Source organism: Hippoglossus stenolepis, chromosome 18 (assembly GCF_022539355.2).
Source record: "Hippoglossus stenolepis isolate QCI-W04-F060 chromosome 18, HSTE1.2, whole genome shotgun sequence".
Lineage (NCBI taxonomy): Eukaryota > Metazoa > Chordata > Actinopteri > Pleuronectiformes > Pleuronectidae > Hippoglossus > Hippoglossus stenolepis.
Genome location: NC_061500.1, coordinates 10478651 through 10503942, shown reverse-complemented (window position 1 = coordinate 10503942; position 25292 = coordinate 10478651). Strand labels below are relative to the sequence as shown.

The following is a 25292-nucleotide window of genomic DNA, read 5'->3' as shown; positions in this document are numbered from 1 at the left end:
ACACCACACATTCTATATGATCCCTTTAAAATGTGCAGACTTTACATTGCTAAAATGTGTGACTGTAAATGAAGGCATTAAACAAGCATTTATTAAACATTAAAGGTATATGAAATAACTTTCTTCTTTCTTGCTTTTGTCGACAATGGTGTGTGTCTTGATTATAATGTAACCTAATGTGTCTATTTTCAACTGACACACACGTATCTGCTGTTGAGCCAACTCTGGTTACTTATGTGGTATCCGAAATATGAGGAAGACAATGATAATTCTTTAATAAGGAGATCTCGGTTAGATAAATCCACGAATCAGCTTGTTTCAAGATTTTTCAAATAAAAACGTAAGACTTATACAATTTTTGACACACTAGATACTACTAAGTATGTGAAACCATTGTGTTCTGTTGTTTAAGGAATTTTCCTTTCTTGAAAATTCCTGAAATGGTTCAGATTTATTTTAGGGCCTCGATTCTGAAGCAAAGCAGAGTGATAAGGAAGACTACCCGACCCTTAAGAAGAAAATCTGTGAAATAACATTAGGCCAAGGCATCTTTTTAATATTTTTTTTTGCCAGACACAGGCTACCTCTATTCTCTATTTGTCTTTTTTTCATAGTGCTCCATCTTGGACGCCACTGAACCATTGCTGAGTCCCTGGCTTACAGATATGAATGTTTTCCAAATACAAATCTGCTAGCCTCTGATACTACCATTGACTTTCATTTTCCCTGTTGTGCAAATGAGCAGACTACTGGGTAAAAAAAATTGATGAGCTATAAAGGAGAAAGAGGGTATGCCCATTTCAGCTGGGTCTGTAGTTGAGGACAAGTGTTCCTCTCCTGCATAGCTTATGTTTCAGAGTTAAAAATGTTAGTAACAGTTTGGATATATAAATAATTTAGCTTTATGAATAAGTCATCCTTCAGGGAGGACTGAACAGCTTCAACACAATCATATCTGTTGATGTTATTGTTATGTTATTATTTAATGGCTGAAACTTTCACTGATGCTTTCGTTCGGTCTGACTTGATTTGCACAGTTTGAGAGGGACAGGATAGGATATCAGACTTAACACTTATAATTTAGATAATATTTGTATTCTGCTCTGTTGATACAAATGTATTGGACACTAATGCATTTGTGATCAAGAGGCCTCATTCTCTCTCAAACTCTGGAGTCTTTCTTGCTCAAATAGGTTTTTTGTTCCGCAGCTAAGCTGAATATGCAAGTAATGTTTCCACTGTTTGATTTTCTCTTTCAGTTTTTTCTCATCCAGTGTAGGAGGAGCTATGACACTGCTCAATGAAAGTTTCAGGAAGTGATCAAATGCAGATATATATATATATTAAGAATAAATTCAAGATTCAAGACTTTATTTATCTTGTGCACAACAATTACAGAAAGCAGTCGCTGGCAATGAAATTCTTGTTACAGGCTCCCTTCTAGCCATGCTCAGAAATATTTGAAAACCACACAAGCAAAAAAAATTTAAATTAAAAATAGAATATAAAAAATAAAATAAAATATATAAAATACAATAAAACTAAAGTATTTAAATAAAATATACACCTAAAGTATAAATTATAAACTAAAATAAAGAATATATATATACACACAAACATATGTATTATGTTTTTTCATAACATAATATTGTGGTTGTCTGATAGAATACAACTAATAACAGATCGTTTCATTCTTCACTAGTTCTGCACTGCACACATGAAAGCAAAATTAAAATAGAGAAACATATATATTTTGATTCGAAAATCTAACAAAGACAAAATTCTTCCTGCTTGCTCGCTCTTGATTATATTGGCTGAAGAAATTATTTTATTTAACTGAACAAATTACTTTGTTACTTTATTACTTTGTTACTATTGATTTATTTGCTCTGATCTCCTCCCTCTCCTGCGCCCCCCACCGGCGGAGGCACCAGCAGGCACCGGACTGATGACGTGGTTGGGTCGGCGGAGCAGAGCAGCAGGATGGCCGACCAGAGCAGGCAAATCAAACTCGCTGCAGCCAAGAAAAAGGTAAAAGTCATTTGCAACTGGACCGGTTCAATGCTTAGGGTTCCGCTGTGGTTTGCCGGTTTGCGGTGCTGGTGGTTTTTTGATCCGTTTTGTCACCAATCTACTCTCGGTGCAGGGGTGTTGTCATTACACGTCGCCCGACCTCTGCGCGGTCGCTTCTCCCTCCCAGCCTCACTTCCCCCGGGCGTGTAATGCGCAGGAGAGACCGGGGCTTCTCCCGGGCCTGTGCTTGTAGCATGAACTTTCCCAGATTATGTGGACTATTTTTAGTTCGCGGAGACATTTGCAGCATCCCGCGGTGTTTGTCTTGCCAGCGATTAAGTCATTTTACTCTCTTTGCCTATTGGTATCTTTATAACTAACGTAAAATGTAGTTATTAGCAAACCATGGCGTGCTAACTAAGGCTGGTTAGCAACTTGGCTAACTATCAGTTGGTGCTGTGTGTGTGTGTATAGACTCAGCAGACGTGTAGCTTTCTGCCTTGTTTCACAGAAGGGGCTCAGTTATCAAAGTAAGCAGCTACCAAACATTATTGTTTAAGTAAATACTGGTGTTAGCATTGTAGCCCAGTTAGCCGGATAGGATGACGGGGACTGTTTTGACAGCTGACACCCCTCTTCCCTGTCCTGCTGTGAGCTTTAGCTAGGTGTGCTGTGAGGCTAGTCTCAAAGATGGCCTTATCTACTGTGAAATGTTAGCTTCGGGGAAATGTCTCGTCAGCAGTCTGGCCTACAATCGTCCTGACTGACTGGTCGTGGTGTTTAAAATATACATTTTTGCTGCAATTCAATGTAAAGTGCTTTACAAATCCCCCATGGTTCCTTGTGGTACCCAACGACAGCTGTCACACACAGGCCTCATGGCCAAAGCACAGGGGACAAACCCACTCAGGCACGAGAAAGTATGTTTCAGATGTCACATGTGCAAACTGCAAATAGATGATCCTACTTTGCCACAAAGATATACCGACCCCATCTTGTTTGGTTTACAACATTAAACCAGTGAGCAAACAAGTCAGAGTGACATTCAATAACTTGCTGGCCGTGGTTATGCATTCCAGTCAACAAATGAAACCGGATCTGTGGTGTAGCTGGTGTATTGTCAGAGATATCCCCATTCATTTAGCTTGACAAGACCTTACAGTGATTAGAGATTAAACTGTATGTCTGTAAGGCTGAAGGTTTGGAACAAGACTCAGAGTTGAATTATTAAAGTAAAACATATGGCTTTTGTAAATCAGGAAGCAGAGGATCTTTCTCTCTGTCGGTCAAGAAGTACTTGGTGCATTCGTGTTCACACATTCATTGTTTCCCCCTCTCATGTCCTGCTCAGCTGAAGGAGTTTCAGCAGAAGAGCTCCCCTGCTAGTGGAGGAGGAGAGAAGGGTGGAGGAGGAGGAGGAGGAGGAGGAGGTGGCGGCGGCGGATCAGGGGCCAAGAAGAAGAGGAAGGGGAAGGGACTGAACCAGTATGATGCACCTACAACAGATAGAAACTCCCCAATCAACGTAAGTCTTTCCTTTATCATCTGCTTGTCATTCTGACCCTCTGGGTCAAATAACAACCTCTCTTTGTGCTTGACAGCCTGTCTGTGTTCTGGTTATCTCTGGTTTGTCAAACCCAGTGTGAACATGTTAAACTCAGTCTTTTGTTTGCTGTTTACAAAAGACAAGCAAAGGATTAGTGCATGTTATGTCTTGAACTTACAAACTGTATTGCTTCAATACACAGTGACTCTAGTCTGATAAACAAATCCAGAAGAGTTGATCATAGAGTGCTTTATTATTTGTTTTCTTGAACTCAAATGATTTATAATAGTCTCCTTGGCCATTGATATAAAATGTTGCCGGTTGTGAACTGATATGGTTGAAATACTGTCAAGTTGCCAAATGTTTTACTCCAAGCAATTGATGGCACACAGTGCAAACAACACAGCAGTATTAACATCTACTGTGTTTGCTCACCAGGTAATGGAGGGAAAATAATGTTTAATCCAGAAAGACTAGAACACTGGGCTAGAAGCCAATTGTTTACCCTTGGACCATAACAGTTGCCATTGTCAGGTTATAATGCAAAGGAAGAATGTGGGAAATTTGTTTTGATTTTGTGAGGTAAATTATATATAGTATAGTATATTTTAGTTATAATCATTAACACATACAAAAAAACATTTAATGATTGATAATGGCTAAATAATTAAAAGTAACATTTTGGAAGCAGTGATCACTCAGTTGTTTTTAATTTGTCAAAAGTAACAGGAAGTAACATGGCCAGTGGTTGTTTGGGCTGGTGATTTTTGAAAACCACTGGCTGAGTGAGGACACACAGTGAGGCATGTGACTCCAGCACTTTCAAACACAGCGATGGGCACGTAGGTCAGTTTTCCACAGACCATTTCAGTCAGTCAGTCGTTTTCTAATCCTAACTGAAATCTGGGCCTAGTTAGTTTGTGGAGCTGATTTAAGAGAAGCAAGAGATTTGTAATCGGGATAATAGTTCTCCACAAAGACAACATTTGGGGAAATGATGCACTGTCCCAGAGGTCTTATTGTGATTTATGTGTTTACATTAGTAATTTTTCTTTTGAATTGAACTGCAATAAAACGCAGCTGATATTGACTTCTTGGGAGCAGCTTCAGTTTCTCCTCATCACACTCCCTCCTCTCTTCTGGACCTCCTTTTTCTAAGATTTCTTGTAGCAGCAGCTTGTCTGTGCCTTTCTGTGCCTTTCTGTGTCTTAAATCACTATCACTTTCTAAATCATCCTCTCCTCTTTTGCCAATTTTTCACTATCCACCTTTGTTTCTTGTTTCCTGTAGTTTGACAGTATTCTCAAAGTGTTTAATCAAAGCAATGGAGTAGCCCTACCTCTTTATGGCAACAGTCAGGTGAGACTGTCTTTCTCTCTCTCTCCTGTCCTCCTTTGTTTCCTCCCTGCCTGTTTTATCTGCCTCTGCATCCCTCTGCTGTAAATACCTGCTCCTCACATGGTATTTAATATTGCACCTCGCTTCCCCATTCTTACCTTCCTTTTACGACAAGTGCACTTGTTCTATGTCACATTAACCTGAGAGCATGCTGGCGAATTTGAGTACTTGCGTTGGTGGTGTGCTTTTTAAAATACTTGTCAAGAGTGCAATAAAGGTTAAGAAACATGGAGGATGTGTTATTGAAGTATTGTTGGTGACCACTTGGAGTTCATATTTCTATGTAGAAGTGCATTGAAGATGGGAATGATATGCACGGTGGCTGGCAACAGTCTCAGTATTGTGTTGTGCTGTGTTATTTGCATCTGGGTGCATGATGCAGGCATGCATCTGGGAAAACCAGAAATGTGTGTACTGCATTTTAACCATTTTCATCGCTGCTTTTGTGTTTGCTGCTGGTTATCTTTGCCTTATTTGTATGCACTCATAACTTTTTGTACAAAAGTCAAAGTAGCACAGAAAGATTTGTTATAGTCTAAGTTTTTGATAGAGCTCAAATGGTAGCAGTGGTTGGTACAACTCTCTATTAGCTATAGTTAACTAAATAGATACCAACACTTAACCTCCATTTACTTGTATGTTATTGTCCTCTCAGCTTGTGCACTATCATGCAATCATTTCATTAAGTAAATGACACAACTGAATCAAACTGGCACCTTAAAGGTTCAGTGTGTAGAATTTAGTGGTAAGGTTGCATGTTGCAGCTGAATACCCCTCAACTCACCCTCCCCTTCCAAACATGAAGGAGAACCCGTGGAAACCTTCAGTTGTCATAAAAACTCAAAAGGTGTTTAGTTTGTCCAGTTTGGACGACTGTAAAAAACATGGTGGCCTCCATAGAGAGCCCCCCCCCCCGATGTAAATATAAAGTATTTAAATATAAAGGGGCCATTCTAGGTTAATGATGAAAAAAAATTCTTATAATTTAGATGAAACTCACTAGTGTAAACATAACTGGGATTATTTTATATTCAATTTCTGCCAATAGATCCCTTTCACCTAAATCTTACACACGGAAACTTTAAACCAAGTCAGCATGTATACACCTACATCATTATTGTCTTGCTCTTGCTTTTTAATCGTGACTGCTCTTTTTCCTGGCATGAAACCAGTTTGTGCATTTTTCTGTTTTATGTGTCACCTCAGACCTTTGCTGACGTGGAGCCCATGGGGTCTTCAGTTCCCCAGCTGCTGGAGGACCCAGGGGGCGAGCCTGAGTCTAACGCTGCTGTGCCTAACACTACTAATAACCCTGAGTTTGTCGGTCACAACGCTGACCTGCAGGTGTGTCTCTCACATCAATTCATTGTGTCTCTGTCTCTATTTTTCCCTCCATCTTACAACTGTCAAACCTATTATAAGCCTTAACAAGATGACTCTAATAAGTCTGATCCAATTTGTTGAATTGATTCTAATATATGAGCGTGATGATGGGATCATCCCATCCATGCTTTTGTTTTTTGTGGTGCTTATCACACAGATTCTTTTTTGTGCTTATCACACAGATTCTTTTTACATCAATTTGATCAATGTCACTTTTATCTGTTTTTCTTTCTCTTTTAACTCTATTCCTCCTTTCAATCTGTATTTCTCTCTCCCTCTCTCTGCAGGACTATCCTGATACCAATGGCAATGAGAGTTTAACAGAGGAAAATAGGTGGGGTACCTGACTTCTCACTGCCACTCAGACCCTTGCATCTTTTCATGGAAACACTCACAGCACATAATACAGGGACATAATTATGCATGTTGTCCAAGTTTTTATTTTTACATTATGTTTTTGCCTAGTTTTAACTGTATTTATAGTCTATAAATACTGACTTTTCTTCTACCAAACACTAAACAATATTTTTAGTTATTGTTTATAATTATTGCACCTTATATGTAATTATAATAATGTCTCTGTGTGTGTTGTCCTGCAGACCACTGTCTTCCACAGAGAGCCTACGGCAGCTCTCACAGCAGCTGAACGGCCTGGTCTCTGAGGTAGGATCTCTCTCATTCTCTCACTCTCACACATTTCTTTGTCATATGGTGCTATGGGTTTTTAACAGTAACACACCACAACTGATGTGCATTTGCAACAAGAGTGTGTTGCATCAATCCTCAGGAGGAATTTTCAAATTTACCAGCTGGTCTGAATGGCCTCAAGCACGCCCGACGGCACCAACTGAAGCACCAAGCCAGATTTAATATTTCCTCTGATCTTTGGATTAGTGAAGTCAGCAGCAAAACAGAAAGTGTGTTTTTGGTCAGGTTTCTGAAACTGTTATGACCTTTTACTGTCTAAAAGTCATGCAGTTTGGTTGATATAATAGCAGGTCATACAGTAATATGTTAAGCAAACAGAATTATGTTACTTTCAAGAAAATATGTTGAAGTATTTTTGCCTCACATGGTGGTGAAAAGCAGATGATACCAGTGTTTACTAAATGCATTTCACGTCTGCGATGCATCCACTATGTTTAACCTTCAAGAATGTGAAGATCATTTTTCATTTAGACACAAGCATAATTTTTAACATGAATGTTTACAGAGTTATGAATGAAAACCAACTGTTATGGACTTGATGATGCCTGTAGGGTCTATATATAAACTTAACTTGAAAAAACACATGCTGATTTCTCTGTATTGGAATGTCAGTAACATGGGGCTCTGTGTCATTTCAGTCATCTACTGCGTATGTGAATGGAGATGGTGCACCTGTTCTCAATGAGAGAGAAATGGAGGTGAGATGGACATCTAACTCAAATTTTTAATTAACTAAAACTTACTCTGAGATTTGAAACCTGTAATAGAAGTCAGTCAAGTCATACAATAGTCCCACCATTCTATGGGATTTACAGCAGCAGCGATATGAGGCATAATTTTCTGCAGTTCTCTGTTTCAGTTATAACTCATCTTATAGCTTCAACTCAAAATCAACATATTATCACCAATATTAAGTTTAGCTCCCTATCTGAAATGGTAATACTTGTGTTTTTAACATAAGCTGGGTAATCAACCACTAACTCTGTGAGGGTGACCTTCCTGGCTTTTTGTAATTGAATTAACTACACAGAGTATGTAACATGTTCTTTCCAAGAATTTCCCAGATTAATGACAGTGTGTAAATCTGTTTTGTCCTGTATACACAGTAACTGGTTAAGTGATCTTTCTGGTGCTGGCTATAGAAGGGATACAGAAACATGTAATGTTATTTCACTGACCACACTCATAGTTTGGTCAATTAAGAAGAACTTGAGAGAAACTTTATCTGACAAACTGAGGTCATTTGGATCATGTCCAGATTTACCTAAATAGGTCATTATTAAGGCTCCACTATTTTTAACTGCTTTAACCACCATCATGTATTTAAGTTATCTGTCATGACTCATTATTAAAAAAAACATTTTTGCACCACTTATAAAAGTATTATTGTTTACCTCCATGTTAATGATTCACATTTGAATTTTCCACCTTCCATATGTTATTTATTTGACATTTGCCACTGCACTTTATCCCTCTCTCGTGTTTTTTTTGTATTGTTTATTTTTGTCTTTCCCGGATGCATGTGTGCACGTGATAGAGTCGGAACCAGGAGCTGGCAGCCGCCCTGGAGTCCAGCAACCTAACAAACTCTCAGCTCAATACCCAGCTAGACCAGCTGGTAAGCAGCAGCAGCTGTGTGTGTGTGTGTGTGTGTGTGTGTGTGTGTGTGTGTGTGTGGCTGTGTGTGTATTTTCCTGCACGCCTCTGTGATCGGAGTAACACCATACTTAACCCTTTCACTATTTAATGCCACATCAGTGCATGTACTGTATGCATTCTGCACATCACCTTGAGTAACCTCACTGGATGAAGTCATATATGTTTTTCATGTTATTTATTTATCTTTCTCTTAGGTTGACATTAATTTCGAACCTAAGCATAAAGTGAAGCCTTAGGAGCAGATCTGTAATAACCTGATTAAAAATGGTTTAATAAACGTACTAACCGCAATAAACTAATATACATATATAAATAACTATAAACGCAAATGATCTACTAACCAGGTTCATTATTTTAATCCCTCATCTCTGTCCTATCTGAGGTCTTTGGTGCCAGAATTTTACTCATGTTTTATATAATTGTGTTTCACTGCTTGGATGCTGAATGACATGTTGATGTTTTCCAAACATAAATTGATATCCTGTTGATCTGGCAGGCAAAGCAATCTCAGGAGCTCACAGATCAGCTACAAAAGGTAACCATTACTTTTCCCCACCTCTGTCTGTTCATTACTGTCCTCATTCCTGTCCAGTCTATACTGAATTTCCACCTCCTTCCCAGTCATTCAACCTTTTTTTCTTTTTTCTTCCTACAGGAGCGAAAAGAATTTGAGCAGAGATGTTCCAAAGAGCAGGGAGCCATGCGCGAGCAATTGCAGGTAAGGGAGAGAAAATGAAACCTCCCCATTCCAACCCTTCCTTTTCTATGTCGAGAAAATGGAGTTAATTTTATGTTGGGATTTAATGAGGGACTTCAGTTGACATTTGCTGACTCAGAGAACTGTGCTCTGTGTTTGTCTTTCTTTTCATTAGGTTCACATCCAGACCATTGGAATACTGGTATCAGAGAAATCAGAGCTACAAACAGCACTACAATACACACAACACGCTGCACGGCAGAAAACAGGTTTGTGTGTTTTATAAGAAGAGGTGCATTCATTTTTCATCTGAGCAAGACATTGACCCCCTCAGCGGGTAATTAAAAGTTTGTGTATGTGTCTCTGTGTGTGTAGGTGAGGCAGAGGAGTTGAACAGCCGTCTGCATGCAACAAAGCAGAGAGTGTCAGAGCTGGAGCGAACCCTCTCTTCTGTCTCAGCACAACAGAAACAGTTTGAAAAGGTTTGCAGTCAATAGACTCCCTGTAAACAGAATTCACTGTGAAATGAGTAATGCAGAGGCAACATATAAGACCAGCTTAACGAACTAACACAATCAGCTACATCAATGTTATACAGATCGTCAGCCTCACACAGACGCACGTCCCACGTCCTTTGTTTCAGTGAAAAATATTTTCTGAGATGTTTTTGTCCTCCTGTCCAAGTGTCTGTTATTTTTAATAAATGTTTTTCTTTTTGTCCCCAGCACAATAAAGAACTTGAAAAGGAGAGAGACAACCTGAGACTAGAGGTGTTTAGAGTAAAGTAAGTCTGTTTATCCTAGAATACTTAAGGAGACATGTTCTTATAAGATTTTGATGTTAAAGAAGGCAATTCAAATCCATCAAATTCTACATAGAGCAACAGGTGGCATGAGCCACGTGTCCCAGGTCTTATGAGTATCTAATAGACTTTGTTTTTGCAGCAATGTGAGTGAGGAGTCGAAGCAGCAGAGCTCAGAGCTGTCTGAGAAGCTGAAACTGACGTCACATGACAATGGAGCGATGAGGCTGGAGGTGGAAGATCTTCGCAAGAGGCTCGAGATTGGTGACCTCATGCTGCAACAGGTGCGTTACACCAGACCCACATTAAATCACTTTCCCCTATAGTTAAACTAAAAACAAAACATTTTTATTTGTAAACCCGCATTCAATTCCAGTGTTTGTCCTTTTCATTTTTCATTAGTACTCCAATCAGTCAGATCCCAGCAGTGCCAACCAGCAGGCGCAGTTACTGGTGGAAGAGAAACAGCAGCTGGAGACTCAAAATCACCAGGTCTGTGTGCAAGGACCTTTCTCTTACTGAGCCCTCATACATACACGTTGCTTTAACACTCAATGTTATGCTCGCCTGACACTTGGTGCTGGCATGAACGTGTTATTGGTCGTCATACAACAAGCCATTTCTCCTGGACACACAACATATCCAGGCTTCGTGCTAATGTGCTAACTGTCATTGCAAAGCTTCAGGGAATTAAACTGCAACCAGATGAGCATTCGCCAGGTTCACCATCTGCCTCCTCTGTCCAGGCACAGTTTGACATTTCATGTCAGGCAGGAACTGTATTTGCGTAAATGTGATTTGACTGACTTGGGCCTGCTCTTGAGTATTTGTTTGCCTCTGCTGCAGCTTGAAAAGTTGAGCTTTTCTCATCTTCTGCCGCACACAAAGCAAGAAAAGCAAAGCAACAAAACCACAATGCTGTTCGACAATCATGACATCACCATTCAAAGTTAATGAGAAGCTTTTCTGTTGAAGGCTTTAACACGTATTAGTGCTCAGTTACATTTATCCACATACTTCTCCACTTTGTCATTCTACTTGCCTAGTTGGTGTATAGATAATTTAAACCTCAGCCACAGTCATAATTTTCACGTTAGTATTTGCATATAATGACACGTGTTGTTTTCACTTCCTCCAGCTTTATGTCTTGCTTGACAATTTTAATTACTTGCTACTTTAAGGTTACAAACTGACATTTTTTATCATTTGAAAATAAACCACCCACAACTACTATGAACGTTGTGTCTGAACCATTGCCTGTTTATCCTTTGGAACCAGAAAGTCTTGTTTACCCATTTTCCTCTTTTATGTCTTTTATGTTTTGTAGCTGATGGAGTCGATTGGTCAGCTGAAGACAGAGAGGGACTGTTATGCAGAGCAGATCCAAGAAGAGGGCCGTGTATGGAAGGACAAAACAGAACAGCTGCTAACACAGGTTACTCACTAACTTGTTGGCTATAGTTTAAAAATAAAGAGAGTGCTATGTCCTTTAATGTTCTTTATTTTTTAAAGCAAACAAAAGACTTATTAATGTGTGTCACTGTCTATGCAGGTGTCATTGGTTGCAGAGGAGAGGGACAGAAACATCAACCGAGTCCAAGAGTTGGAGGCCAGCATCACAGAGCTAATAAATGCTGCAGGTAATAGTTGCACACTGCCCTCATCTACTCTTTCTGTGTCCTCGCTACTCTTCATTCGATGGTAGGATTAATAGAATTGGTTCTCCGCTGATCTTTGAGAAACCTGCACCTGATTAAGGAGCTTGTTAGATGAAGGAGAGCGACTAGAGCACTCTGAATCATTAGTCCATTTTAAGTGAATTGTTTCTTTAATGCTGTAAATCAATCAGTGTGCTCCAGTCTTTGTCAGACAATCAGTTTTTGTATGATAATGTGTCATTTAGCACTATATTTAAAGCTGTACCAGTCTAAACGCTGTCATCTTGCAGGTGGCACAGCTACCATAGTGAAGTGTGTTTCACTGTAGCAAAATTACTAAGTTTGAGAACTTTCATCCTTCTTCTCCTCCAGCGTTACTGTCCCAAGAGCGAGAGGCTCAGGGTAATGCAGAGCCTCCGTCCTCGGGACCATCAGAGAGTGAGGTGGCTCTGCAAGAGAGCCTCGACAGACTACAACAAGAGAAAGAAGCCCTGGCTGAACAGTATCAGGCACAGGTATGCACCTCTTTGTTTTCTTCATTCCTAAACATCTAGATCTATAAACAAATTTTATGTGATCCACATACTGTATTTTATCAGTTTTAAAGAAATATAACTTTAGCCTTTGTAACATTTCCCCCCAGCTGAGAGACAACAAGCAGCTGAGCCGCATGTGTTCTGAGCAAGAGACGCGTCTGGGGGAGATGGAGCGGCAGGTGGAGAGCCGAACCCAGGAGGGAGAGGATCGTCGCCGCATGTTGGAGGATGTTCAGTCAGACAAGGCCACTATTAGCCGCGCTCTCACCCAGAACCGGACACTGAAGGACCAGCTGGCTGAGCTTCAGAACGGTTTTGTCAAACTGGTGAGGCTGCAAATCTTGCTGTCCATCTGTCCTTTTCTAATGACTCGTTAGAATTTGTATTCAATTATTGTATAGAAAAGGTTTTATCTGGGCCTCTGTAACAAAGTGTTACATAACTTCATGACAAGTGTTAACTCAAAGGGTGGGACACTTCTGCCTTCAAGCCAAAATGTCTTTGTTTGTACAGACTAATGAGAACATGGAGCTGACCACTGCCATCCAGTCAGAGCAACACGTGAAAAAGGAGCTGGCTCGCAGGATGGGTGAACTGCAAGAGGGACTGCACAATGTCAAGGAGGAGGTATGGTCACACGCCACTTTCAATTGCATTTGTCAGAGTTTGCACTTCAGCTGACTTCACTTTGCTCCCTTGTATGTTTTTAGTTGTCTATTCTATACACGTTCTCTGCCACGTCCATAGAGATAAAACCAATGCCTTGACCACACAGTCATTATCTCTGTCCTCTTGCTCTAATCTCCATCTCCATTCCTCCGCCTCCAGCTGGACTTGAAAAATCAAGAGACTCAGGGTCTGATGGAGCAGAGGGACCAGGTGGTGGCTCACCTGCAGCAGTACTGTGCCGGCTACCAGACCCTGGCCTCCGAGAGAGAACAGATTCACCGACAGTATCTGCAGCAGTGCCAGCTTATGGACCGGCTGCAGCACGATGAAAGCCAGGGCCGTGTGCAGCTGGAGATCAGTCACTGTCAGCTCAAAGAAACGCAGGTGTGTGATTCAGGAATAAGGTTTTTCTCCAAACGTAACTCTATTTTTAATTTGAATGTGCTGTAAAACCCCCTGTTTCTGTCACTGTTCATTCTTTATCATTTTTATGAACAGTTCATTCTTCATTGTTTCAATGACTCCCTGTCTCCCCCTACAGGACCATTTGGAGCAGTTGGTCAGAGACAATGAGCAGCTGAAGTATGAAGTGAAGGAACTTCTCCACAGCTCAGTTCTTGCAACATCACCGAGAGACCAAGGTAAGAATTATCTTAATCGGGGCCCGAGCGCTGACAGTGTGAAGGCCCTTTTGCTTTTCATTTGATTATTCAGGAAAAGGAATCGCATTTTTGACGGCGTGAACATACTCGAAAACTCACCAAACTTTGAGTAAACTTAGTAACAAAGGAAAAACTTAGTAACAAAGGAAAAATTTGGGGAATACCTAAAATAGTTAATGATGAAATTCATTCACTGCAAAGATATAGAAAATAAAAACTGAGCCAGGTCACTTTTGACCCACGTTGTGTATCAAAGGGTTAAGATAAAAAAGAATTACACTTGTTTGTGACTTACTAATTAACTCCACCCAGGCTTTATATAAAACACTTCAAAGGATTAATTAAGCAAAGAATTATGTTCCCAGTTTGCTTTAATGTCACATTGTCAATGGTCATAGAGTCTTTTGATTTCCTAGACTGAGGTGAAAGATTTATACGATCTGAAGAGAAATGAGTGTTTTTGACCTGAACAGGTCCTGAATAGATCTCTATTAGTCTGTATGTAGTGATAGTGATAGCACCACCTACTGCCAAAAAGAGGTAAGCCTCGTTTTACAACTTTAATTCGATTTAATTAACACTTATAGGCAGGGAAAGAAAGAACAGCAGTTTTTAACCTGTGCTCTATCTACAGTTATGTACAGTTATAATTGCTGCAATCTCACATTTTAAATGTGACCAATTAGTTTTACAGGTTGGAATCACATGTTTAAGAAATGGGAAACAATATCTATCCAGCTGTCTATAAAAGTCTTAACAGCTTTAATTTGTCATCATGTCATCAAGGTGATGGAGTGGAAAGCCAGTCCCTGCAGGAGAGTCCAAAGATGTCTTCCTCCATAGTTATCCCAGAAGACTTCGATAGCCAGAAAGAGATGGTAAGTAGGGTGATGAATATTTATGCAAGTATACTTAAAGGATTTATTGGTCCCGGCCAGGGGTCTCTCTCTTTTCCCGGCCTCTCGCCCAATGTCAACTTGGATTGAACGTTTTCTTCCTCCCACTGTCCTCATCACCACTTCCTGTCCCCCTGCAGGAAGAGTTCATCCGTGGAGCTCTGGTTCACTTGGAGGGAGAGAGGGACGAGGCCAGGAGGCAACTGGAGGAGGAGCACAGGCTCCACATGGCAGCCCGGCACCAGGCCGCTGTGGCCCTCAGCCTTGAACACCAACACCACAGCCACGAAACTGCTCATGACCATAATCATGAGCACGATCACACTCATAGCCAACATGGTCACTGTGAACACAGTCACGAGCATTCAGGTGAGGAAGACTACATTGTTGGTCTGTGTGCAAGTCTTTCTGGTTATGTAAATAGAGTATATTATTATAATGTGTACTCTGTGCTGTCCCCGGCTTAGAAGGAGGAGTTCCAGTTGAAGTTCATCAGGCCCTGCAGGTTGCCATGGAGAAGCTTCAGCAGCGTTTCACGACCCTCATGCAAGAGAAGGTGGACCTGAAGGAGCGGGTGGAGGAGCTGGAGCATCGCTGCATCCAGTTGTCTGGAGAGACCGACACCATAGGTGAGAATGAACAACAGCACAGAGGGTCCAAAAGGGACATCACCATACCAGTTAATGGTGCAATGACGTTCTCTGTTTGTCTCTTCAGGGGAGTACATAGCCCTGTACCAGAATCAGCGAGCCATCATGAAGCAGAAACACCAGGAGAAGGAGCATTACATCAGCATGTTGGCCCAGGACAAGGAAGAGATGAAGGTCGGTTATCGTGACCTTTTCATTTAAGATAATCATCAACGCAGTACAATGTCGTCACATGCGATGTTGGTGTTGAAGCATTTTTCGCTCAGTTTTCTCTCTAACTAACATTCAAAGACTAAAAGGCCGTTGTTTCTCTACTGTGCATCAGGCGAAGCTGGCGGAGCTGCAGGATCTGGTGATGAGGTTGGTGGCTGAACGGAATGACTGGTACAGCCGCTACGCCAAAGCTGTAGCTGGCACAAGCACGGTGAACCCCGACCTGCTTCCTGTTGGGGAGGATCACACTCATCCAGAGCACCATGGGCACACAGACATGGAGATTAATGCCGTCAGTGGAGCAGGTAGGCACAGCCAGGATAATGTTCTGTCATGATGCAGATATTCTATCCTAAATCAATAAATAAACGGTTTGCCATTGATGTGTGTCTAGAGGAAAGAGTCAGGAGGTTAAATGTGTCCTCTCAAGCCACATGCAGCCAAAGAGCTGAGATGTATTTTCTAAGTTTTCTCCATTTTTCTGCCAAAGAGAAGGATTCAGACTTAAGCCGTTTCAGACATGGCCTCGGGGTTAAATCCAGAGAATTGGCTACGGAGTTTACCCGCAGTTTGCCTTTCACACATTCTCAACATCTTCGGCATTATTCAGGCGAGAGGTGGAGCATCTGGGTGCAGCAGGAAGTGGCGTAGTGATCATATTTACAGCCCCCCGACACCGTCGTCAGCTCTAATCACCACAAACTGTCTTGGCATCTTCGTCCGTGTCTTCAACGTGTATGTCACCCATTTTTCACTTGGAGATATTTGTTTTCTTCTACAGAAGCCATTGAGGTCATTCCTCTGTCAGAGTCCACCACAGGCCTGGAAGCCCTCTCCTCCCAGGCACTTTCGACCAGAGCAGCCCAGACCGAGTCCAAGCCCCTGGGACCCAACGAGGACGGCACTGCGCAACAGATCATGCAGCTGCTCCAGGAGATCCAGAACCCCCAGGGGGCGCTAAGATCAGCCCCCTTCCTCGGGGAGAACCCCTGCATCCCCTTCTTCTACCGGCCCGACGAACAGGATGAAGTCAAGATCCTGGTGGTGTGAGGTGTGGGTATGAGAAAGGCGTGAATGTGTGTGTGTGCTAATGGACATGTCTTGAAGTACGGGGAATATTAAACACCACAGTTTACCATGTTTATATCTAATAGATCATATTCACAAACACTTGGACACCTTACAGAAGAGATCACAGATAGAAGAATGTCTCTGACCCAGTTACATTACAACACCCCCTCTGTTCCGCGTGTTGGCACGATTGTGTGCATGGTTAAAGAGAAAGTATTTTCTATTTGCTCTTTTTATGTTTCTGTTTTTTGTTCATGATGCTCTTCCCAGAGAGGAGATAATCAGTATTCCTAAACATAATCTGATTACTCTCAGTACCGCAATTTTTAATCCCCATCCCCTCTCTCGTCCCCCATCTTTACACATAAGTGCAATAAAGGGGCGGTGTACTCTGTGCCCCTGCTGAAACAGTACTTAAAGAGCTGTTGTGAATTAGCAGCCTGTGTCAGCAACTCTGCTACAAATCTCAGTTTTACACAATTCACTGTACAAATGCCAAAAAAGAGCATCCCGTTTGAATGTAACAAGCTGAATATTTCCCTGTATGTTTGTGTAACATGAAGAGAGAGAGGAGGAGAAGGGTGCAGCAAGACGATATCGGGTGGTGGTAGAGTGAGATTTAAGTGAAGTCAACAATGGAACTTAGTGCACATAAATGCTTAAGCTTAAGTAGGTGCAGTTTCAAAATCGAAAGCCCACAAGTTAAGGCTCATTCATGCTGACGGATGCATTGATTTCAACATGCCCCCCAATGTTGGCATGGTAGTTACGTAATACATCCACTAGAGGGCAGCACGTAGATGCCTGTAGGTTATTACAACTCGCAGACTTACTCCTCAAAGACATCCTCCTGTCTTATGGTCGTTTCACTTGAACTATTGGCTACACTGCCCCCTACGATTTCCGGCGGGACTGCTTCCGTTTCGTCTGTGTCTGTACGCTCTCAGATACGGATGAAGGCAGAGTACGCACAGTTCAGTTCAATCTGTTTCTGTATCTTATGTTGAGCATAGATGAGCCTTAACAGGATCTGGTTCAGGAAGACAGAGGCAGGTGTTGCAGAATGATGCTGTCCCTAAAACTACCTTTTTTCTCCTCTTTCATTGTCCTTTTCCTTCAAAGACTGAAAAACAAGTCGTACGTTGATACAGTGCAATGTGTTGATATGTGTTTGTGTAGCGTTGATGTTAAACCGAGAAGTCGCCATTGTTATTATTTCTGACTCAGCGAGAGGATGAGGTGAAACCTAAAGACCCCATGAAGAAAGAAAAAAACATGTTATTGTGGCATTATTTTCTCCATTGTTGCTGAAAACAACAACAACACAGGAGAAGGACGACTTTCAGATACACAACAGAGCTCCACGTTCTACTTCTACAGGTTAAGATGTTGAGGTACAGAATTTGAAGAAGTTACAGGAAGTATAGAGTTATAATCTATATTTGCAGTCATATATCTGCTTTTGAATATTCTGTGATCACAATCTCAATCCACACTTCCATCACTCAAAGCTCATAACTAATTTATTCTTCCTCATCTTCTGTTTCACGGGGTCTTTAAGTTTCTAAACGAACTAACCATGATTACTAGGAGCCTGTTCTTTTCTGTTACGTTTATCTCGTATCTCTACACATCAAAGATGAATTAATGCACATCCTTTACAACTGGACTGTGTGTATGTGTGTGTGCGTGCGTATGTGTGTCAGCGTCTGTTCTGTGTGTGTAGAGCTGTATAAGATTATATAAGTACGATTGCACTAAAACTGTACAAAGCTTCTCCGTCAGCTCAGTTTCTACCACTGAGCCTCCGCGGAGCAAACGAGGAATCCTATGATGCGTCGCTCTGTGTGCTGAGGGTTCCAGCCGAGGCAACTTAATTTAAGTGAAAGCGCGCGCATGCGAGAGACCAAGGTGTGTAAACACGAATTGAACATGATCGTCATGACGTTATTCCCAGACCTTTGGGACCAAACTGAATTTGAGAACATGAGCAACTTTTCATCTTTCTCAAGGAGAGAAGCAAAATTCATATTTAGATATCATCTCATTGTCCATCGATAATCGGGTTAATCTCCTTGTGGTGTTAAATAAATGAGAAATTACAGAGGATTCCAACATCTGGACTGACGTTTCTTTCACCTGATGACACGATGAGCGTTTCAGCTTTAAGAGAGAGATAAGATGCCCAAGTTCAAAAATGTAGATCAGAGTGTCGGACTCTTAATTTTTACATCCTCTGGTGAGTTTATTTCGAGGTAGAGAACAATTTGTGACCATAAGAAATTTCACACTCGATATTGATAACTAAAAATAACAGGACAGAAATGATCAGTGCAGATTCTGATGTAACGACAGTTTAAGGTGAATAGGGGCTGTATATGACTCCTCTACCCTAAACCACATCACTTTGACAGTTGGTTTCTGACTAAATTGACTTCTTTACTCTCGATTTTAAAATCCCTCGCTTCTTAGCATTCTGTCACTTTTTGTTTTTTCTCTTGAAATGCAACAAAATGAATTATTGTTTTGTTTTTGATTCTGGGAGCGGTGAGACCAAGATGGTAAATATTTATATAAATATACAAAATAAATCCTTTTTAGTGGTGTTTCTGGGACTTGTAAATGAAAAGGTGAAATTACTACAGATAAAGTTACTTCCCACTCTTTCTGATTCACTGTTAAATATGTTCCGTGTGATTGAAACAAATAGCAATGAGGAAGCATTAATTGTCTTTACCGTAAAAGAGGCAGTGTACATACTGTAACTGTGTAACATATTGTATATTCATTATGCCTGGTGTGTGTGTGAGTGTGTGTGGAGGGGGGTTTGTCGGCAGCGTGGGCTGTGTGTAAGTACAGAGTCAGGTTGTTGGTGGTTACTGACCGGCTGTGATTTAATACAAAGATTGACTAGAAAAAGATCTATTTATTTGAAGTAAGTTAGAATCTGAACTAATCACTTTTAAAGTCAAATGGAAGCGAGTGTTGGATGGAAATGAAGGATTGTTGTTCAGAGAACTGATTTGTCTGAGGGCGGCTTCACACTGAAGCTTTCTGATTTTTTTTTTTCTTTCCTTGAGTAATAATTTCTCCCCTTCTCCTGAATAAAACTGATTGAGCAACTGAAACAGTTTCTGAATGATTCATCATTTTTATAATGAACTTATCGCTAATCTGCTGTAAAACTGCTGTGAACACAAAGCTCAAACTGCTTAATGGAATTCAGACGACATCAATTGTATTATTTACTATTTATTTTAACTTTCTATTTACACCTAAAATGTAGCATACTTCGGCAGATCCTGATTTTTAAAATTAATTTCCATTAGATAATTAGTTTGATGCTTGCATATAGTAAGGACCAAAACTAGCAATTGAATTATTCATGATTTGATGTTTGATAATTTCATTCATTTATCTCTTTCAGTTTATAAAAAGGTTTTTAAAAACACTCATTTTGTCTCATAATCCAAACCCCACATATTTAATCTAGTACCTTCCATCATCTGTGTCTTCAAAGGACTTATAAATGTGCCAATTCCCCTTTACTACAGTTTCTCACTTTTACTCTCATGCCAGGTTGCTGGAAATATGTATTTAATTGAATTAAAAAACATTTAATTTGTATATGTTTTTAATGTAAAACCTTGATCCCATGATGTCTCCTTAAAGCTGATAGATAACAAATATGCTCTCAGGAACAGATGATGTCGAGCATCGTGAAGAGGAAGAAAAAAGACGGACAGAGAGGAAGCTGAGAGTTTCAGTACACTGAGATTTTTAATGTGTTGACATTAAAGCGCAGCCGTCCTGCCGACTAACATCATCCATCAGTTTGAACAAGACGCAGGAGCTGGAGCTGCTGCAGCAATTCACACACACTCACGCTGCGTCTCCCTGCTCTTCTACACACACACACACACACACTCACACTCACAAACATACATACACACATACAGAGAGAGAAAAACAAACAAACAAAACCCCCTCTCTGCTACGAGCTACAGTATCAAACCTGCCTGCACATGTCAATATACATCACTGTATTATACATTTTTTGTAAATTTTTTTTAATATTTCCTTATACAGATACTCATTTATTCATAATAATTTAAATACTCAGCAAGTACATACACTGCAGACTAAATTCTCTAGACAGTAGAAGTACAAGTCCCATAAGATGCACCACACATATACAGAATAACGCATTAATAAGATATGTCCATAATAAACTATTCACTGTTAAACCATTGGTAGAATATGCTTCGTTTTGCTTTGCAGTCGTGGAGGACCGGGATGCACAAGTTTTATTTTACATCAATGGAGGTACAGGGGGAGGGGGGGGGGCTTAATCGTGGCTGGTGGGTTCGGCGGTTTCTGTCACGAGTCAAAAATACAACACATCACACTGAGTTCAGTGGTAGAAGAGGGGTGGTGGGGGGTGCTGGGGATTGCAAAGATGGGTTCGACTCACAGGGCGAAACAGACGGAGCGCTCGATAGTTTTATGCATAGACTGTGGCTGTTTGTTTGTTCTCACTCACCCCCGTGACCACTGAGAGAGGGAAGGAAAGAAAAGAACAAAAAAAAGAAGCAGAAAAGAAATGGAAGATTATCATCCTGAATGATTTGATGCAGTTCACTTAAAAACACACAGAAACCAGATTTCCCTCTGAGAAAAGAAAAAAAAAAGGCGCTCAGGCTGCAACCCAGGCCACAGATCCCCTTCCTCTTAGTTAGACATATTCTCTTGCTTTTATTTGAATGGTGACATGCAGCTGTCTGCACGAACACGTCCTATATAGCCTTTTTATATATTGCACTTTTTATTTAGATCCAGCCTCCATAAGATAACGCAGAGTTTGTGTGAAGATTGGAGGAGGAAAGAGGGAAAAGTGGCACCAGGAAGTAAAAAAATAAATAAATTGGGAAACCAGTTTGTTTGTTGCATAGTTTCTGTGGAAGCACAGACAACAGTGTTTTCAGAGGTGGTTGTCACACACATGCGCAAGCATTTGCACTCGAAATGATTCAACTACTGGAGAAAACGTGGGTAAATCTACGGATGTTGAGGCTTTCTGGAGGCGAAAAGGCCCAGAGAGTCCCTCACAAGAGGAGGAGGAGGAGGGAAAGCAAGGATGAAGAGCAGAAGCACCCTATCTGTGCAGATATCTGAGGGTGAGGAGTCTGCAGCTCATCCTTGATTTCCTTTACGCCCTCGTCGATCGATCGAGTGAGTGACTGAATGGGTGGGCAGTCAGGTGATGGGAGTTTTAGAGGAGAGGAGGTGAAAGAGAGGACAGGGGGCCTCCTCTAAGAGGGAGGCGGCAGGGGGCTCTCGGGGCGAGAGGGCCCGCTCTGGTTTGGCCGGCTGTTTCGGTGGAAAGAGTGGAAACAGAGAAAAAACAGATGAAACTCCCAAAATCATTAAGGTGAGGAGACCCAAGGGACGTCACTGTGTTTATCTGCAGCTCAGAATAAACTCAATAATAATAAAAAAAAAGATAAATACTGAATTTATGAACGGGACCTTTCCTCTCCATCTTCTATTCCTCACTATGGATGTTTAGTTTTCTGAAAAGTGTGTCCTCGCCTGTGATCTTTAGGGGGAGCACTTTTACAGATCAAAGCCTGAATACAACTGGTAGAAATGAGAAGAAAAACACTAATATGCAACCAGGAATACTTCACTAAAACATTGTGATGTGATATTTGTTTTTGTTTTTTTCCTTTTACATTTTGAGAATAAAGTGGAAACGTCCAGATGATTTAAAAGGTTAAATCTTAAAATTTCAACTTTATTCTCAAAGAGGCAAATTAGAAAAAAATAGATCTTTCGCTTCTCTTGTGAAATAAACGTTTTAGTTTGAAGTATTTCTTTATTAAAAATTAAGATAATAAATCATAAAATAAAACTTAAAAAGATAAAACAAATGTTAAAAAAAAAGAGAAAGAAGTCAGCAGCCAGAATCCCCATTTAAAATGCTGGAGTGTAATACTCAGGCAGAGTTTCATGCTCGATTTGTAAAGTCTCCTCCTTCAGGTTTAAAAGGAGGAGGAATATGTTGTGTGTTTGCTTGTATATATATATATTTGTGTGTATTTATGTAAGCAGGTGTGCATGCATATGAGCACACACTTTGTCTTATCAGGTATTTCTTATTCTCTACATAGTTCATCTAAACTGAGGGAGTTGGGGTTTCGGTCATGCAGCTGTGTTTTCAAGTATTCTGCATCTCTGTGTGGAACAGAGGGAGAGAGAGAGAGGGCTTGTTGTAAGGGAGGAGTAGATGCAGGAGAAGGGAGCCGGCTGAGGTCAAGTGAGGCGGAAAAACGACAGGGAGGTGGCGCTGTTGTCCGTGGACTCTCAACCCAGAGGAGGGACGGGCAGAGCGGGAGGAGCCTGGGCTAGTGGGTTGGAGAAGGCGGGGTCTCCGACTGCCACACACACACACACACACACACACACACACACACACACACACACACACACACACACACACACACACACACACACACACACACACACACACACACACACACACACACACACACACACACACAGGGAGAGATACAGAGGGAACAAGTTGGATTAGTGTTTGTCAATGTGTGAAAATGTATTCTGCATTTCCCCCCCCACCCATTGTTAAAATTCATGCACATACACAGAAATACGACATCATCACAGACAACCACCTACATCATGAGGTAACACATATCACTACATGAGATATCAGGCTCGGTTCCCATGGCCACAGCGCCGGTAAGGCTGTATCCATGTGTATATGTGTATATATATGTCTGTGTTCTGTCAAGGCCTCACTGTACAAAGTTAGGGATGAGTGGGATGTGGTGAGAAATTTAACATCACATACAACACGGACACAAAACCATCTTTAAGTTGTGAGCTTTTGACTTGAATCCTGTTCAACCCCCTGCTGTTGCAAATAAGAAACCTCCTCTTTCTCCCGACACACTGATGCCACCTTTTAGGAACAAGTTAGCATCAACAGCAACAAAAGAAAAGGCTACGACCAAACTCAGCTCACACACTGATGCAAACTCAAACACACACCCTTGGGGGGGGGGGGTGTTTGCCAAGCAGCACTCTGAGAAGAGAAATGCAAAGTGAGAAAGAGGAGATGGCATGCAGTGAAAGGATGAGAGAGGATGAGAAAGAAGGATCGTGATGGCGGTGATGATAATGGCGGACAGTACCCAACGTACCAGAAACGTCCTCCCCTCACTGGTCAGTGATAGTGATTCTGTAGAAGGAACCATAGTCATGTGCGGGGACAGAGGTGTGGTGAGGGAGAGAGGGATGAAGAGAAGAGAGAAGGAGTGCAAAACGGTTACAGTGCAGGAAATGACCAATGTGACGTGAGCTCAGCTCTCCGACAGACCGGCCACACTGCGAAATGATTTAGATGGAAAAAGTTCCGAGAGTCGGATTTCGAGGTTGAATTTGTGTCGGTGAGAGCTTCACTCTGCAACGTTAGCGTCTCCTGCAGTAAACGAGGCAAGCTGCTACTCTGACCGTGAATGTTCAAAACCCGTAGTTAGCTCACAGACACGGTCCAGCACAAGGAGAACTTGACAAGTGCAGCCACAGATACAGTTCATGGAGAAGAGAAACAAAAACCCAAACGTTTTCCATCACCCTAAATCCAGCTTTGAAGCTTAAAAATCATAATCATCTAGATAATAGACGAGAGCAGAGGTGAGGTGTGTGTTAGTGGTGATCAGAGGAGTTTGAGCTGGTGATGTTTGACAGCGTGTGGAAAGTTAAAAGTGGTGGCAGAGAGAAATCGAGTCGAGGTGAAACCAAGAGAAAAAGAAATCACGATAATCACATGTCTATCCTTCTATTTCGGGATCTCTACCCGTCTATCATCCTCTACCTCAACCACAGCTCTCCACTTTCATTTACCTCCTTCATGTGGCTTCAGGTGTCTTCACGTCCCCCTTAGTAACAGAGAGCATCCACACTTCAGGTTGGATAGCTCCTCATGATTTAAGCTATTTGATGGATGTTAAAGTCCTCATGGAAATAAATCGTTCTCTATGTTGGTGTGAAGAAGGGTTTAAAACACGTCTCATGTTTTCACTCACCTGGGCACACTTGGGGGTGCGCGGTTAGGCCTGGAGGGCACAGAGGGTGGCGGCCCACTGTAGGGGTCCGGAGAAGCTCCGGGCCGAGACGGGACAGGGGGTCCCCCGGCAGGAGGAGGCCCGGGTGGAGGCCCACGAGAGCCGGGGCGGGCGGGGGGTCCCGGCGGAGCTCTGCGGTTTGGAGTTGGACTGCTGGCCGGAGACCTGGAGGATAATAATCACAGAACATCAGAATAATCATGGAAGAAACTACATTTACTCGTCACATAAACCACCGAATTATAATTTTAAAAAACAATACATCCAATAAAGATCCTGTTTTACCCGACAGATGTGTCTTATGTCTTACCTTCCTCCGGAGTTGGCCCGTTGCACCTGCAGCCAGGAATCATCCACGGGCGGCGGCATGGCGGTGGTTACAGTTGACGTGCTGATGTCGCCGATGATGCTGAGCGCCTCCCGCAGGGCGTGGTACATCCGCAGCATCTCGTCACGGTGCGTGGCCTGTTCCTGAGACTCCTCCATCAGCGAGTTCTGGTCGCCGCACGAGTACAACTGGGCCAGCAGGTCGGCGTTGATGTACTCCTTCGTCTGGACGGAGAGAGAGAGAGAGAAGAGAA

At 41.7% G+C, this 25292-nt stretch overlaps 2 protein-coding genes across 10 annotated transcripts in view; one reads left to right on the top strand and one right to left on the bottom strand.

Annotated features, from left to right (window-relative positions):
* Positions 1-1946: 1946 nt before the first annotated feature.
* golga2 (golgin A2) lies at positions 1947-19689 on the top strand. Of its 5 annotated transcripts, XM_035184291.2 has the most exons (28): positions 1947-2031; positions 3365-3538; positions 4850-4918; positions 6164-6301; positions 6628-6674; positions 6940-7003; positions 7687-7746; positions 8586-8666; positions 9204-9242; positions 9363-9425; positions 9580-9673; positions 9780-9886; positions 10130-10188; positions 10349-10490; positions 10609-10698; positions 11534-11641; positions 11759-11846; positions 12237-12379; positions 12508-12726; positions 12914-13027; positions 13229-13453; positions 13611-13710; positions 14518-14609; positions 14768-14996; positions 15095-15256; positions 15345-15451; positions 15603-15795; positions 16272-19689. In XM_035184291.2, exons 1-28 carry the CDS (start codon positions 1984-1986, stop codon positions 16538-16540), a joined length of 3324 nt encoding a protein of 1107 aa, XP_035040182.1. In that variant the 5' UTR covers positions 1947-1983; the 3' UTR covers positions 16541-19689. The 5 variants fall into 5 exon arrangements, with proteins under 5 accessions (XP_035040182.1, XP_035040183.1, XP_035040186.1 ...); XM_035184292.2 differs by lacking the exon at positions 4850-4918; XM_035184295.2 differs by lacking the exon at positions 6164-6301.
* A 627-nt stretch (positions 19690-20316) lies between these two features.
* dnm1a (dynamin 1a) overlaps positions 20317-25292 on the bottom strand; it is a 48386-nt gene continuing 43410 nt past the window's right edge. For 3 of the 5 annotated variants that reach the window (XM_047344486.1, XM_035185043.2, XM_047344485.1), the window contains 4 exons: positions 25022-25263; positions 24673-24876; positions 23788-23825; positions 20317-21115 (listed from right to left, as the gene is read on the bottom strand). In XM_047344486.1, coding sequence (XP_047200442.1) covers positions 23804-23825; positions 24673-24876; positions 25022-25263 — 468 coding nt within the window. In that variant the 3' untranslated portion in view covers positions 20317-21115; positions 23788-23803. Of the gene's footprint in view, positions 21116-22952; positions 22999-23787; positions 23826-24672; positions 24877-25021; positions 25264-25292 lie in introns of those variants that run through there. The other 2 variants (XM_035185042.2, XM_035185044.2) reach the window with 2 other exon arrangements.